General features: G+C 38.5%; 1 protein-coding gene across 5 annotated transcripts in view; it reads left to right on the top strand.

The window, feature by feature from the left end:
- Positions 1–16,790, top strand: part of LINGO2 (leucine rich repeat and Ig domain containing 2) — a 558,918-nt gene extending 542,128 nt beyond the window's left edge. For all 5 annotated transcript variants that reach the window (XM_032206179.1, XM_032206181.1, XM_032206178.1 and 2 more), the window contains one exon: positions 14,610–16,790. In XM_032206179.1, coding sequence (XP_032062070.1) covers positions 14,610–16,466 — 1,857 coding nt within the window. In that variant the 3' untranslated portion in view covers positions 16,467–16,790. The remainder of the gene's footprint in view (positions 1–14,609) is intronic.
- The last annotated feature ends 896 nt before the right edge of the window (positions 16,791–17,686 follow it).

Below are 17,686 nucleotides of genomic sequence, written 5' to 3' on the forward strand. Positions count from 1 at the left end.
AAATCTCTCTTTTCCTTTATCAACTGAGAAAGTCCCATCCTTCTACAAGGAGACTGTAACAGGTACAGCAAGGCTGCAGAAAATCTTACAAGCTTAGGGAAAGCCTAGCAATGAGTAAAATGTTAGTATTTGGTATGTATCTGACACTTTGTACATGAGCATTCAGCCTCTGTCAAAATTACTTGCTTGAGGAAATTAACTGGAATTTGGTTCACAGCATTTCTGCTTCCAGTAAACCTACTGGCAAACTGCTTTGGCTGTGGTGGGAACAAGATCCTTTTCATCCTCTTGCCTAACAAATTTAGCTGGGAGTGATGCTGGTCTGTAAAACCAAATATTCCAGTGGATCAGAGTCAACTGTCCTTAAAAAAAATGGTATTTTAGCTAGTCATATGCAGCAGTGGGTCTGCTGTATGACAACAGCACAGCACACCAGAAGGAGGTCCTCTATCCATGACTGCTTGAGAACCATACACAGGTTGTGGGTGTCTGGCAGTTAGAAGCACAGGCATCTCAAGGGTTGCCAGAGCAAGCCACAAATCCCCTCTTTGCAGGACTGAAGAGATCCATACCTCTGTGCCTTCCAGTGCAAGCTCTGACTGTCTGACCCCTCCAAGACAGAGAAGGCAAAAATAGCACGTGTTTGCAACAGGGAAGAGGAGAGTTGAAACAAGGCCTTCTGAAGCATGAGGCTTTAACCAGCTCTTTGTTCAGTCACTTTTCAAGTAACAAAACATATCAAAGACATAAGCCCTCACATCCTGACAAAGGATGGTTACGTAAATGTACATTTAGTGATGTTACCCGTGGAAACTTGGTTTGACATTGCTGGAAGTCTGGACTCAGCATTCAAAGCAGTCATAGTTAAATCACAATGTTATGACTAATATTAGGTCTTATGATATTAGGAAACAAAGGTGTTATCCATGAATTATCAGGTGTGATGGTGAGAGGTCACAGCAGGTGGGTGACGTCTTTTTGGCAAATCCTCTAGGTGTCCCATCTTAAGCTGATGTGTCCAGTTCTCCTGTCATGGGATGAAATAGGCGTAAAGTCACAAAAAAGAGGAGTCTGGATTTAATGTCTGAAGCCACCACTTGGTGAGAAGCCTGCATAGTTTGATACGGTGCTTATTTATATCCTAAATATATTAAATATATGGGGGAAAGAGTATCTATCAACATTCCTGCATTTTTGATATCAGCTGCTGCCCAGGTGCTAAGCTGAGCTCAGACAGTGTTACACCAAAGAGGAAAACACAGACTTTATTGTGATGGGTCTGAACTGGTTATCCTTTTAATATTTCACTAATTAATTGTTACTATACTCAACAGATAATGTCCTGTTTTGAAAAAGACTAAAAAGTAAGATTTGGGCCATTGCTGTATTATTCTCATCCTCAATTAAATTGGAATATAATTACTTATAAGCAAGAAGTCATGATAACCCTTAGGAAAGGAGAATAAAAGTAAATCTTTTTTATTTTCACTTAGCTAGCAAAAAGAACAAAAATAGCAAAACACTGAACACCTTTCACTGCTTCATATCATCTGCTGAAATATGGTTTTGATTTCCTTTAAATTTATACCTCAGTTCTGTGCACCTGCAACTATATGCAATATGAAAACAGAGTCATTGTTCTTTACCCTTTCAAAAAAAAAAAAAAAAAAAAAAAAAAAAGACTGTGTGAATAGTCTGAATTTTGCACATCACCTGGTCTTTTTATTTCCTACAGCAGAAAAATTAGAAAGAGAGATTGTCTTGAGAGTCCACCAGGTGTTTATATCTGACTCTTATTCCCATACCAGCTGCTTCAGCATGAAAATAAGGAGTGGTCATTGCTACATTTTTTTTCCTCCCTTGCTTTCATTTAAGAAGCTAGTGAAATCACTGAGACAGATTACCAGAATGTTTTTGATATAGTTGGAAGCAGACTCAGGAAATCAATAGGAAAACCAGAAGGCTTTGAAAAAAATCATCATATGGAAGATAGGGAGTTGTTCTTGTATTTCTGTCATACACAATAACAAGGATTATTGCTTTACAGAGGATTTTCTGCACTATGAATTGTGTAAAAGATGTTGAATTAAAATCTGGCCACACAATAAAAAAAATGGATGCAACTGTGAGAAACAGGCTGAGTATAATGTCTTGAATAATCTTGTTGTGTGAGTCCCTAAACACCACCAACAATTATGGATCTACAGAGTTTCGTGAGGACTCCAAGTTCAGACACAGCGAAAATATTCTTCTGAGGCTTATGGATCCTCCTTTACAAAGTACATGACAACAGTTAGAGGTCAGGAATGCAAATATGGCATATGTAATAGTATGGACCACCTCTTAAGATATACTATACTGATGTACTTTGTTGGAGGGAGGGGTGTGTCATGAAAAATACTACCTCAGATACCCATTTCACAGTAATTTCTTATGAGTGAAATTGTGTTCTTTCATGTTTTATTGTCTTTGTCAGTTAGTCATCCCACCTGCCAGCTCCTGACCAGTTTCATACCATACAGAAAGTTAACTATTGGTATTTCCAGTGAGATTTGTGGCAATATGCACCAAAGTTTTTTTATACCATTGATCAATGGAATTCAGCCTGTTTGAATCGTGGATATCTCCATCTTACTGTGTGTTTGAAGAATAAAATCATATCTGAGTACCTTTTGCAACCTCACTGAGATTGATTGAGATCATCTGAAAGCAGTTTCACAAAGATAATGTAAGTATCTAAAGCTACCCAAAAACACCTTTAAATACCTAGATGTATTTATCTGACCAGACCTCTCAGTCAAGCCAGGCATAAGACAGTTTGAGTTTGAATCCCCATGCCAGGCTTACTGAGTTACTTGTTAGTGCCCTTGAATGAGTGATACAATTACAATAATAAGTAGCCCAACTTGGGGAATTGGATGAAAAGAAAATTTCATTTACTACTGATTATATCCATGCATGTACACATTTAAATAAATGTTGTTTCTTATGATCATTCTTGAATTCTAGATCATTCTAGTGATGTTTGTCATTGGATGGGTAAAAAATATTAAGACTGTGTTGAATTTTCCAAATCAAATGAATTGTAACTTACTGACAAGGAATTTGGAGGAAGTCATGTCACATATTTCAGAGCCATGGGAAACTGCCAGCATCTATTGCTTCACAGATGTCCTTTCACCTTAAGACTCAGAGATTATAAACTTCGCTTCAAGGCACAAGTGAAATTAATGCCTCTATTCGTGTGCCTCAATCATTACACAGATTTTGCATTTCTGGTAGTATCTGCTCAGAAATGACACACACATGCAAGGTATCTTTCACTGGAGGAGATGCAGAAAGGTCTCCAGTGCACAGCCTCAGTGGTGTCCTTCTTGTTCATGTACCCACTTTGTCTGCAACTCCCACCCCACTTCAGTAACCAGTGACAAGAAATACTGAAAATATGTAATGCTTTTGAGAGTGAACCAATTGCCATCAGTCAGTTCTCTTTTTCTCAGTTTGTCAGGCAACTGTTTGATGTATGTTACATTTTAGTTAGATACTAACTGAAAGACTGAAATATTATGTACAGACTTCAGCAAGAAGTACATCGATGCTTACAGTCAGCTCTTGAATAAGTGAATTTCAGTTGATGGCAGGGGTGCTGCCTTCAGTCTTAAGATCCCAAATGGTAGTCTCATTGGAGTTTCTCACAATTGTCTTTGATATTAATGAGTTTTTAATTAGGAATAAGACTGAGACATCATTATGGATAGATGTATCCATGCAGACTCAAGCATTCATGGTTTTTTGTTTAGTTTTGTTTTTTAATTAGACCATATGAAATTGTTCCAGCAAGAGAAAACTGTTTTAGCATTAATTTTATTTAGGATGAGGACAAGTGTGTTATTCTGGGAGAGTATTATTATAGACGCTATAAACAGCCCTCTCCTTTAAAGACTTTAAAGCAAACGTGCATTTTTTGTGTGTGCTAGTGTGCATGAATGTTATGTTTTTAATGAATACTACTGTTGCAGTAACTGTCTTAAATTTGTTTAAGCAACTGTGGTTAAAAAAATAAAAAATAAAAATAAAAGAGAGAGAGAGAAAAAAGAAAACAGTTGTTCAACAGAAACTATGATACCTCTGCAACAAGCCGGGCTCAAGTCAAAAGACCTGATTATGACTCTGACCTAAGTGAAAAAATCTGAGTACAAAATTTCAGCAATTTTGTGTCTTCAACATTCTCTCAGTTTCATCTCTTCTGCTGACAATTTTATTTTGCTCTCCAGTTTATACGTTTTGATCAACTCTATTTGGAGCAGTAGCTTCGTACAGCTTTCCCTGGGCTATCTGCCCTACCTGAGCCAGTAAGTAGCTACAATTGGGTCTATCACACAACTTGTTCCTGCAGAGACTGTCGGCATTGGCCAGTGAGCTGAAATACATCCCTTCTGTCCTTTGTTCCAGTCCTTGAGTGCTGGCCACAATTTTCTGCTGTAATAGTCACACTGAATCCAACAACATTGTATCAGCAGAGATCTGGCTTGCACTTTGGGGACTTCCAACAAGGACTAAGAAATGTGTTTATTCTCTTGTGAGTATTTTTAATGTACCAAACATAATACTGTAGCTGCTGTATTGTCTCTCCAGACTCTCTAACTGCTCCTGCAGTCTACAAACAGAATCTGATGGCTCAGGAGCTTCCTTCCACGCTGTGCTTTGAAGGCCTTGCATATGACAGTATGAAGACAGTCCCCAGGGAATACGCTCTGTGTATCGACTAATAGGGTTTCTGTGCAAGACACAAACAGAACAGCTGCCAACACGCTTATCCAGGTGGAAAAAAATGCACAGCTGATGCATTTCATTTTTCCTTGTATTAACCAGATAAACTCTAGTGCAATTATGTGTGTATTACAGCTTCACTAAGTGAATCTTGTCTCCCCACTACACGTGCAGTACCCACATTTGAATTTTTTGTCTTAGCAGAAAAGAAAATATATTGGTTTTTATCTCTTCAGATTTCTTCTTCAATTTTTAGCCAGTTTCAAATAGTTGGAGCTGTAAAATTTAAACTGCATACCGCCACCTAAAACCTTAAACAGACAGAGATCAGTATTACCCTCATAAAACCTATTTGCTTTTTGAGGTGTACTTGGCTAAAAAGATTCTTAAAACTACTGGGCCTTAAATATTTGGAGCCATTTGGCTAAACAGACTTTGAGTTCTGAAATGAACAGCAACAACAACTGTAGTACTAATTGATTGATCTTTTAGCTTTCCTGGGCATGCTTTGTTTTCAAATGCTTTAGCCTCTTCACATGACACAATTAGTCACCAGGCTCTGCTGCCAGCAGAAAGCTGCAGGGAACCAAGTCAAGTGAATGAAACTGTTTGAGACCCTGCTTGGTGACTGCAATCACAACATTGACTTCACCAGACCTCTACCCTGTGGAGGACCATACAGTTTTGGTCTCCCTTTTGCCCTGTTCAGTATTTACATACAGCTGCATGCAAAATACTTGTCACCTGCCATCATTGTACAGATGGCACTTTAATCTGTTTGCCTCTCCTAACAGCCAGTAAGGTCACAATCACATACCTCTCTTGTAATGTGTGGATAAAGTCATCACAACAACAAAGATCTTTGGGTGTTAAACCTAACAAAAAAATGAAATGATGTTAATGGGCAGCTTGAAAAATACATTGATATAGCATTCTCACATTGCAAAAGGTGCATACAAAACTTCACCAGAACATTTCGTTTCTTCTGGCAGCCACAGAGATCTTTGGGCTTTGAAGTGCAGGTATTTGAAGGAAACATCCATTTGTAACAGGTGACATCAACATCCTTTTTTATGATGTCCTAGATCCTACTAGAGATGCTTGTGGCTCCATAAATGGATTACTGAAGCAGGATTCAATTATACTTGAATGTACTTGCCCTAGAAACACTGCAGCTGGCACACATTTAAAGCAGGATTTCTCTTATCTTTTCAGTGGCTTTCCATCACCAAAATTTTCACTTGTGGAAGCTCAGATACAGCTGGATGTCAGAATTAACATTTCTGAAGGAATTCCATCTTTTCTCAATAGAAGAGATCCCATCTAGGCAACAGGGACGTCAGCCTTATTGCCGTGTCATGAGCTTTACTGCCATACAGCTCTAAAAGAAAGCTTAGTTCTTTCAAGATGAAGAAAGATAGCCTTTTAACGTAGAACTGCTGTCAACAAAAGCTTCCCTTCCTTCTCTTTAGTCAATGCAGTTACTCTTCCTACTGACTTGTTTTGAGTTAATTTATTTAGACTGCATTAATTAGTATAGATATGAAAAGCAAGCATAGGACTTAGCACTTTCTCATTCTCTTGTTCAGTGTCCTACTTACAGCAGCAGAGCTTTCTTAAGTTCACCAGCCTGGATATATTGTGAAACACAGCAAGGTCCCTTCTGAAATGATGAACTTTATCTTGCAAGAGATTTTTACTATTGTGACTGCTGAGTTCCCAAAAAGCAACAGCTGTGGCTCTTACCTTCTTGTCATTTTGTCTCCCCTTCCATACTGTCATAAATCTGCCTTTCTTCCCCCATGATAAGTCATTCTCAGTAAATGAATCATTAATATTTTCCACGAATCATCAATGAAATACAGCTTGATGGATTTTTGCTTAGTATCACTCTGGGTTAAAGCAGCTTAATAAAAATGTGAACTCTTTTAATATAATATCTATCATTGTGAAGTCACCAGTCACACAGCAGACTACCATATACCGACACTTAACGCAAAGTCCAGGTATGTTAGGTTTCGCTGCATCAGTTGGGTGCTCTTTCACTATTAATTGGCTTCAACAAAATATAAGCTATTGAGGATCTCTGTCTCTCTGAGAGAGTCTGTGTCTTTCCCTATAATTGCATTATCACATTTAGGTGTATCAACACATCTGTAGTCATGGTAACTGCGCTATTCTTGTCTTTGCCATTGAATTATTATCTCTTATTGACATCACTTTTCACCAGTAGAATAGGGATAAAAGTTACCAGAGATGAGTGGACAACTTGGCAGAAGTAATCTGAAGAACTTGGCCATTCAAAATCTTGTTTCTGAGTTAGGAGGAATAGATGATGGAAAAGATGTGCAATTCAGAGCAATTCATGTTTTTTTCAACCAAGATTTTTTTTTTCCAAAAAACATTTAATGCAAATATTTGTGATCCTTACAAGCTATTTAATTGTGTGAATAGAATAGTATTGTTACCTTTCCCTGAAGGTTGACTTGCATCATTAACCTATGCAAAAAAAAAAAAAAAAAAAAATCTGAATTTTACTTTTTTACAGCTCTTCACATAATTGTTCATATAATACCTTTCATAAATCTTTTGACCTTCAACCTACCAATGGTGTCTGAGGGAATATCTTCTGTCTATTCCTGCAAATATCTCCACTTTCTTTTCCTGATATTTATGCATAAAGTGTCTCCTATGAGATAATCCTTATTATATTTTCCTTCAAATTTCTTCTCAAGATTCACTTTCTTTGTGACAAATGCAAGAAATTGGTTTATCAGTCTTAAAAACATGGAATTAGAAACAGAAGGTATACATACATATGGCTTCATTTCTTTGCTTAATTTCAGAAAGCCTGGAATTGTAAGGCAACTTGATGTATTGGGTTTACATGGCAAAGGCCTGGTAGCAGGGGGGCTGCAGTGGTGACCTCTGTGAGCAGAGGTCACCCAGCAGCTGCTTCATGTCACATCATGTATTTTTTGTTTGCTTTTAGTTTCTTACTGCTCTAGTCTGCTAGTGATAGGTAATAAATTCTATTAATCTACTTTTGCTGAGTTTGTTTTGCTTGTTATGGTAATTGGTGGGTGATATCCCTGTCCTTATCTCAACCCTTGAGCCCTCTCCATCACATTTTCTACCTTTTTCCTTTGAGAAGGAGTGTGAGAGAGTGGTTGTGATGGAGTTCAGCTGCCCACTAGGTTAGAATTAATGCACTTGCACAAACAAATGAATTTTGAATCAAGTGATTTTCTTACTTTCTGTTGTTTGGCACAGTTATTTCTTTTACTTTGATTCAAACAATAATCTAAGCATTTGGAGTAAAAACTCTGCCCACTTGTCTAGCTTTGTAAAACATGGTAAAAAGACTTTAATCAGTCTTACAAAAATACTTCTGGATAAGCACTTCAAAAATTTTATTTTTATTGTATTTTTTGATATATTTTTTTTTCCATTTCTGTATACCGTCTTTTATAATGGAATAGTGTCCTGGATCTGGGTCCTGAAAATATAACCAGAAAGCAAGTACCAATTCTCCTGAAAACAAATGCAACATGACTGTCCTCTGAGTTGGTCTTAGTCCAAGAAGCTTTTCCTGAAAAGTTAGTGGTGGAGAATGATTGCAGGACTGTAGAATAATTGAAACAAGTCTTTGTTTCAAATTCAAGTGAATCAGCAGCCTTCTTTGGTTTTGTTTTCTTGTTGTTCACAGTTCTTTCCAATCTATTAATTATTGGAATGCAAATAACAGCTACTTCATGCTTGCATTTTATTTAAAAGCTGATATGTTTCAGAGATCAATGAAGGGACGGAGAGCAGAATCTCTGCAGAAGTAAGAAAGGTTTGATTGAAGAGGCAAGGAAAATTATATGCCGTACTTGCATTGTTTCTGAAATGCTCCATTGTAAAGAAAAAAACATCCTTTGAAGAGCATATAAGAAGGCTTGACATGGCCTGTAATAGAGCTTGAGATCCAAACACAAAGCTTAGGTGTTTTCCTGGCACAAGACTTGGTGAGGCAAACCCTTTGCTACACATTCAGTCTTACATTGGAAGACCCTGTGAGAGTAATGTCAAAATTGCAGGAAATGCCACAGTCAGGATTTCAGTCCTCCCTGTAGCATTGTCTCTTTCTATAAGAACATGCCTAGCATTTTAATGGTTTTCTTCCACTGTCCCTTGAACCATCTTGGTTCATTTCTGCCATCCTCCCAGCCTTTTCTCACTTGTCCCCAGTACAACTTCCTACCATCGCCTCCTTGCTGCAGTCCAGCAGCAAGGACTCATCCCCCTTTCTCTCCACACTTACCTGGAAAGCTCTTGTCCAGCATCACAGGAGAGAACAGGAAAGCTAGATCAGCTGGTCTTATGAAATAATCATTTATGATGGCTGCTACAAGTTAAGGTTGTGAGGAAAAAAAAAAAAAAAAAAAAAAAAAAAAAAAAAAAAAACACACCTTCCTAAACCACACTGAACTGGGTGAAAGTTTGCAGGACACAGCTAAAATCTTCAGCAGCAGCTTTAGCTGCTCACATTCAGTAACTGTCTACTGAACACACACAAGCAAAGGTGTCTTGTTGCAAAGGTTTGAGCGAAGGTTTTGTTGGCTTATTGCTTGCTGAAGCATTGCAGATGGTGACATGAATGGCAAAGACAAGACCTTTCATACTCCTCAGGATCTGTTACATGCTCTGAAACACAGGAATGCTAAAATTCAGCAACAAGATAGGAAATAAACAATCTTATACAAGAAGAACAATTTACTGTCTCTGAACAAAGGCTCATAAAAAATCTGTCTTGATGCCTTATGACTTGAGCAATGGGCAGGACATGATTTAAAATTCTTTAAAATAGGGACTTTGCTTGCTTCTCTGGATTAGCTGTTAAGAGCTTAGGTGTGTGAGTACAAGTCAGACACCTGCTATGCAAAACTTCATCTTAGGAAGTTTGTTTAATACAGTTATATTTTCAAAAAGAGAACCATAGAAGAGAAAGTACAAAATGACTGTAACGTCAGGCAGAATTATCAACTTTGATATGGTCCAGTGGATTTTTTAACTGTCAGAAAGACTGAGAGATTGGGAGGGAAAAAGGGATATCAAAAAGTGAAAGCATCAGATGTGAGACCAATGACAGAAACGAATCTGGATCTCACATCTTCTACCTAAAGCCTGGTCATCCACAGTACCATAGTATCAGATGGGATAAGGAATAGAGCCTGGTCAGATGCACTGAAGCTTTTAGCTCTAAAAGCTTGAAAATGAGACTGAGGGAGAGGCAGAAATAATACAAAATATAGCACGTTTTCATGGCTTGTCACATTCCTGTCTTTGTTGTTCAGATTTGTACAGCAATCTGAAGGATCAACAGTTTGCTTTTTATTTATATTTTGGTATACTTCAATTCAAAAGCTATGGGGTACTGATACAGACACATTTTTGTATAGCATTTATGAGTAGGTTCAAAGCTGAAGAATTCTATGCAAAATGATTTGCATTTCAAAGCAGTAGGGATTGCAATTTGGGGTGAGCTCACACAGAGCTATTAACTAATAACTTCTATGAGCTTTGTGAATTGCATAGCTAAACTTTGATTGAGGTCTTGTGTTGAAAAAGAGTACCAGCCAACAATAACTTGACTCTTGACATGGGACTTAAGAAACAGAAGCAGAGAAAGGCAAAAAAGGGCAGAGTTATTTTTTAACTTTCAGGGAATCATATAATCATTAAGGTTGGAAAAGACCTCCAAGATCATCCTGTCCTACTACCAACGTCACACACTAAACCATGTCCCTAAGCAACACGTCCAACCTTTCCTTGAACACCCTCAGGGATGGTGATGCCACCAACTCCCAGGGCAACCCGTTCCAATGCCTGACTGCTCTTTCTGAGAAGAAATTTATCCTAATTTCTAACTTTAATTAATTAAAAGTTAACATTCGTATTCAAGCATATAAATCCTGCTGGTTCCTAATTTTTTATTATTTTATTAGTATTTTTGTGCTAACAGGTTATCATCTTAGAGAAGTACTCCATAGTGCAAGGCATAGTGTAATTACAGTGCAAAAATATGATTATTTTAGCTTACTTGTAGATATGTATGTATATTGGTATATATGTACTTTACTTTCTTGTATGCAGCACAATGAATGAAAGTTTTACGAAAGATGCAAAGGATAGTGAAGTAAACCCTCAGGTCTTTAGAGCCTAGACTGGCAAAGGATAAAGTATGTACGTGCAGGTTGTTTAAGCAGGAATGAAAAATACCATATTGATCAATGACACATATTTCAGTACTGTGTCAGTAAAGCTGGCAATTAATTAGCATCCCACAAGTCTAAAATAATGTGGGTTATCATTAAAAGTATTGTGAGCTGAAAAAAAAATAATAATAAAAAATCATCTTGCAGTGAAAAGGATTATTTAATGGCCCCATTCTGATTAGATTTTTAAACAGCAGCATTGCTGTTTAATGGATGTATAATAGTAAGCAATGGTGATCACACTGACACAAAAATATACACTAGGGATGAAGATGTATGCTTTCAAGACGTACTCACACTGATGGCCCAAGAGAGGTTCTGTTACTGATATTAACAGACATGTCCTGAAAGTTACACTTTACATTCATTAAATTCAGACTGGATCATATACAGTTCACTGTAAGTTTCTCCCACCATTCACCTTGTTTTTCAAATAGTCAGAAACTTTGAAGTTGCCCATACTTCCTGTGCTAGACCTTTTTACCGTTTGTTTGTTATCTGTATAAGCATCTGAGCTAAGGTTATATATTTTCTATAATGAAGAAAAAGTAATTACTGCAAAAAGAAGTTCAAAGTTCAGTATGTAGTCACAGATATGATTAGCAGGAAGTGTGGTAGTATCATCTGTGTCAATGAAAATTGAAATAATCCATTTAATTTACGTTTTCTTCTAACCTCTATTTGTTGCTATAAATTACCTTTGTTCTCCTGTCTTGTAACTAAGTATAACTTAATGTTTTTCCTTATTTATGTGTAATTTACTCCAGCTTAAATCTCAGTTCTGAATCTTCCTTTCCTGCAAATGCATGCACACACATGCATACACCATTACAGCTAAATGCATATCCATCTCTATCTCTGTGCATACGTTCTTGCAGAGGATAACTATTAATGTTTGACACACTTTATTAACACTACCTTTCTTTATTTCAGCAACGGTCAAAAAATTCTTTTATCATCTTTTATACCATCTACCTACTTCACACTCCTCAGAAGTTTTAGTTACCTGGTGGCTTGGATAGCTGCAAGAGCATTTCATATTTTTGCCATCTAGAATGAACACTCCAGGGGTGCTTGTATTCCACTGAAGCTGTTTACTTTGTGCTTCATGTATTAGGGGAATAAGATAGGAAATGAATTCCCTGCTTGCAGAAGTATTGGTATGAAAGTGCTAACCTCACAGACTGAGCTCTGAAGGTAGTGATCAGAGCACCCAAAAGCCTCTTTGATCTGAATTCATTGCAAACACCTAACTCACAGACCCCTATAGATTTCCAGTTTTAACTTTGTGCCTAATGAAGTGAAGTTTATCTCTGAAAAGCTTTATCACAGCTGGACATAACTAGCAATAGTTACTTGCAAGAGTACAACGTAAGGGGGTAACTAAATGAATCTCAGCAGTTTGTCCTTCTAGGACAAAGCTGAAATGTGCTTTTATAAGTAGTATAATACAGAATAGTCTTCATCCAGGTCTCCAGACTACACCGCAAAAACAGCATGCAATTTGCCTCTCTGCATAAAAAATGTCAGTGGAAAGAAGCCATGTCAGTCAAGAGGAAGATTCTTCCACAGAGTTAAGAAAGGAGCGTTATGTGCATCATTTATTTGCAGTTAGTCAAACATAACTTACATGCAGCTCCAAGAGAATTTATTGTTCACCCATTTAAGATTTTAATAGTCAAAGCACAACAGCTATTTATTACTGAGTTACAAAAATGCTGATGTTTACAATTCGGACCAGGGGGTTTCTGTTGAGGATTGTTAACGATACATCAATACATCATTACCAATCCCTACCCATCTGATTGTCCACGATCTGAGAAGGACAACCCTCCATGATCAGGAGAGGATTACTTGATGAGTTACCACACCCTAAGGTCTTTGCCAGGGAAGTATAGTGTTGTTGCAGCACAGTTAGTGGTGGCTGTTTCTTCTTCCACTTTCTGAGGTACATTTAATATTATTCGTACATGTTTCAAACACCTTATTTGCTAACATAACTGTCTGGTCGGATCATAAATTTACTTCTACTATGCTGAAATCTACGAATCGTTCTCTGTGTATGGGGAGCATTTCTTCTAGGATCTAATCTACATGATTGCACACAGCTGAGCAAAATTTGACTGAAATTTAAGCACTAGTCAGATTGTCAAGACTCAAAGCCGCAGGTCAGGCAATGAATTGGGTAATTTTGTCAGTATGCGTAAGTCCAGCTGGACAACAGTCATCTGTCCAGATCTGAGAGGAAGTTACAGGCAGAAGTTATGTAAACAATTTTACAGATACAACTAAAACCAAGCACAAATTAACCAATCCAGTTAAGGCTTTACAAGGCCGAAGGCACCTTGCAATGTTTGTCAATGTTACAAAGCCAGGTTCTCAGTCCTACTACTTGGCCATATCAAGTTGAGTGGGCAACAAGGCTGAGGCATTTCCTTGCTTGCAGTACACCTTATCCTGCAAGTGTATCATACAAGCCTTCCTTTGAGTACCTACACTGTGTTGGTGTTGTTTTTTTTTTCTTCTTCTTCTTTTGAAATAGGCTATTGAGTGTCTTTGTTTAGTAGCTATCCTTAAAAAGTCTCTTACCTTTGGTGACTAAACCTGTAAAGTATAGCATTTCATGAAGGCTAGTTAATTTAATAGGGGCCGTTTTGTCTTGTACTATCCTCAGTTTTAACATGAAGGCAGAAAAAAAATAAAAATCTCTTACTTTGGAAGTGTGACTTCCAAACAACCTGTTGTGCTTCTTAGGACAATGTGCTGCTTAAACACTACCAGTTCATCTCACCTTGTTTTTCTTTCCAAAGCTAATTTACATGTCTTGCAAGTACATAGACGTATTCTATAGTACATATTCTATAAATCCTTTTCAGGTGTTTGGTTCTAAAAATCATGTAAAATTTCTCTGTGTTGTAAAAGCAAAGAATCAATTTGTTCTTAATACAAATTCTAATCAGAGGTGCAGTGGTTCTTTCTCATCTGAGCCATTGTGTATGTGTATATGTGAACAAGATCCATCTATTTATAACTGCATGCAATAAATGTTAAAAGGAATCTTTTCATTGTCAAGGAGCTCTTTTTCTTGAAGATAATACATTATTAAGGTTTGCCGTAAAACACTGATGTGAACAGGAAAGGCAAAAGCCTAGACTGATATCACCTCATGGAGGCCTGGTGCTGTAAACACATCAGTAGTGTGATTAGCCCTATTTACAGAGTGCATGGTGTTTATCTCTGCATTAGTTATAGCAGGCTTGTGGAGACCCACTGAGAGTGAGAAGAAAAAAAAAAGAAAAAAGAAAAAGAACTAACATCTTTTACTGTTTTCAGTGGGAAAAGCTGTTTTGTCTCCTCTGATGTCTGGTTGGAAAATGTTAGATAAACAGGTCCTTTGACAAGCCCAATGTTAGTGAAGGAAAATTTGCTTTTTGTTGCTGTTGCTGTTCACAATAGGCTTTCTTATTTTATTTCAAATTAAAACACATGTGCCTGCTTTGAAATGGCACTTAAAATTTGTCAGAGTTCTCCTTTTGCTGCAGACTTAACACGTTCCCTTTCCCATCCTCACCCCTACAGGCCCGTGACAGAGGGTTAGACCAAACCGGTGGAGTCATGCTTCACTCAGCTGTATCTTGCTGGCAGCCGTTCCTAGGTCTGGCTGTGCTGCTAGTCTTCATGGGCCCCACCATAGGCTGCCCAGCCCGCTGTGAATGCTCGGCCCAGAACAAGTCCGTCAGCTGTCACCGGAGGCGCCTGATGGCCATTCCAGAGGGCATTCCCATCGAGACCAAAATCTTGGACCTCAGCAAGAACCGACTGAAGAGCGTCAACCCTGAGGAGTTCACGTCATACCCCTTGCTGGAGGAGATTGACCTCAGCGACAATATAGTTGCCAATGTGGAGCCTGGAGCCTTCAACAATCTCTTCAACTTGCGCTCCCTGAGGCTGAAAGGAAACCGTCTGAAGCTGGTTCCCCTTGGGGTGTTCACTGGGTTGTCAAACTTAACAAAACTTGATATAAGTGAAAACAAGATTGTCATTTTGCTGGACTACATGTTCCAAGATCTACATAACCTAAAGTCCCTGGAGGTTGGGGACAATGATTTGGTCTATATATCACACAGGGCTTTCAGTGGACTGCTTAGCCTGGAGCAGCTCACCCTGGAGAGATGCAACCTCACAGCTGTACCAACAGAAGCTCTTTCCCACCTCCACAACCTCATCAGTCTGCATCTGAAACAGCTCAACATCAACACTTTGCCTGCTTATGCCTTCAAAAGATTGTTTCGCCTGAAAGACCTGGAGATAGACTCCTGGCCCCTCCTGGACATGCTGCCTGCCAACAGCCTATATGGTCTCAACCTTACTTCTCTCTCCATCACCAACACCAACCTGTCTGCAGTACCTTACTCTGCTTTTAAACATCTGGTTTACCTGACACATCTAAACCTCTCCTACAACCCTATCAGCACCATTGAAGCAGGCATGCTCTCCGATTTGGTACGCCTGCAGGAGCTCCACATGGTGGGGGCCCAGTTACGTACCATTGAACCACATGCTTTCCAAGGGCTCCGATTCTTACGTGTGCTTAATGTGTCCCAAAACCTGCTAGAAACCCTAGAAGAGAATGTATTTCATTCCCCCAGAGCCCTTGAGATCCTCTGCATTAACAACAATCCTCTGGCCTGTGATTGCCGTCTCCTTTGGATTTTACAAAGGCAACCCACTTTGCAGTTTGGAGGCCAAACACCGATGTGTGCTGGCCCAGACAGTGTCAAGGAGAGGTCATTCAAGGACTTTCACAGCACAGCTCTCTCCTTTTACTTCACCTGTAAGAAGCCCAAGATACAAGACAAGAAGCTGCAGTACCTGGTAGTGGAGGAAGGGCAGACAGTGCAGCTGATGTGCAATGCTGATGGGGATCCGCAACCCACCATATCATGGGTTACCCCACGTCGGAGGCTGATCACAACTAAATCAAATGGAAGAGCCACTGTTCTGGGAGACGGCACACTGGAAATTCGATTTGCTCAAGACCAGGACACTGGAATATATGTTTGTATTGCAAGTAATGCAGCTGGGAACGATACCTATTCGGCCTCCCTTACGGTGAAGGGGTTTACTTCAGACCGTTTCCTTTATGCCAACAGGACCCCTATGTATATGACAGACTCCAACGACACCAGTTCCAATGGAACTAATGCGAACACTTTCTCTCTGGACCTTAAGACAATATTGGTGTCCACAGCTATGGGCTGCTTCACATTCCTCGGAGTGGTTTTATTTTGTTTCCTACTTCTTTTTGTGTGGAGCAGAGGGAAAGGCAAACACAAAACCAGCATTGACCTTGAATATGTCCCTCGCAAAAACAATGGTGCTGTAGTTGAAGGGGAGGTTGCTGGACCACGAAGGTTCAACATGAAAATGATTTGATGGTGTTCTGCTAGCAGTGCTTTTTCTGTGGCATTATAACCAATTAAACCAGCCTGGCATGTGGAATTGCTGGGCAGAAGCAGCTTAATGCAGCTGTCACTGTATCAAAAGGTTACGTGGAAATGGAAAGACTATTTGTGGTTGTATAGCAGAGCCTCCAGACCTTGAGGCAGATATGTCAGGGCCTTTCATAGAACTGGTAAATTGTACTAACTGTTTGCATTGCAAATATTGGCATTCTGGGGATATCAGCAATGAACCGTTGGCTCATGCTCATGGACAATTGTTCAACATTTTCTACCACTACAAAAAGAAAAAGAAAAAGGAAAAAAAAAAAAAAAAGCCTACAGTGTAGGATTTACATACTTAAAGAAAAAGACACATTTGTCTAAAGCATACTCTACAGTGAAATTTGTATCTATAGATCTCATTTGGTAAAGAGCCTTGCATCATACCTTCTAGTTGGTTCAACACCACAAAAATTGATAGTTTTTTTTTGTGTATGTTTTTTTTTTTTTTTGTTGTTGTTGTTGTTGTTGTTGTTGTTTTTTTTAATATACATCTATACTGTGTACATTTTAAAGCAATACAAATGAGAGGTTGTGCTTTTAGATATCCACCAATACTGACCCAAGTGTGATGTCACCCTCCTTTTAACAACCATCTAACCCAAATTAGACTCTTGTAGTTACCAATTAGAAAAAACATAAAATATTTTTCTCCTCATGTAGAAGGCCAGAGATGAATAGTTGAGAGCAAAAATACTCAGCTCTGTTGATCTTCTCTTCATATAAATATAAGGCATGTGCCTAGTTTTGATACAGAGTGGAATATTTTTTATATCTGTGATATCACACTGGACCAGTTTACTGTAATGTAGCCCTGGATCGCACCCAGGGAAGGCAACCCACTAGATATTGCTGGCATAGAAGAGCTGAGTTCTGCCTTGATGAGACGGAGCTGTTTTTGTTAGCCTTGTTTTTAATTTCTAAGCTACTGTTAAAATGTTAATGTATATGGGGCAAAAAGAAAGAAAGTAATATATTCTTCATACTCCTTGGGAAATATGATCTTACTATTTGCAGGAGTGAATTAAAACATACAAAAGCTTTGCTGCTAGGAATGAACTCTTCTCCAATGCCAGTAAACTAGGGTTGTCCATGCATAATATGGGGATTATAATACTAAAATAATGTTTAAAACATGATAGCCTCAAAAAG

The sequence above is a fragment of the Aythya fuligula genome, chromosome Z (genome assembly GCF_009819795.1).
Source record: "Aythya fuligula isolate bAytFul2 chromosome Z, bAytFul2.pri, whole genome shotgun sequence".
NCBI lineage: Eukaryota > Metazoa > Chordata > Aves > Anseriformes > Anatidae > Aythya > Aythya fuligula.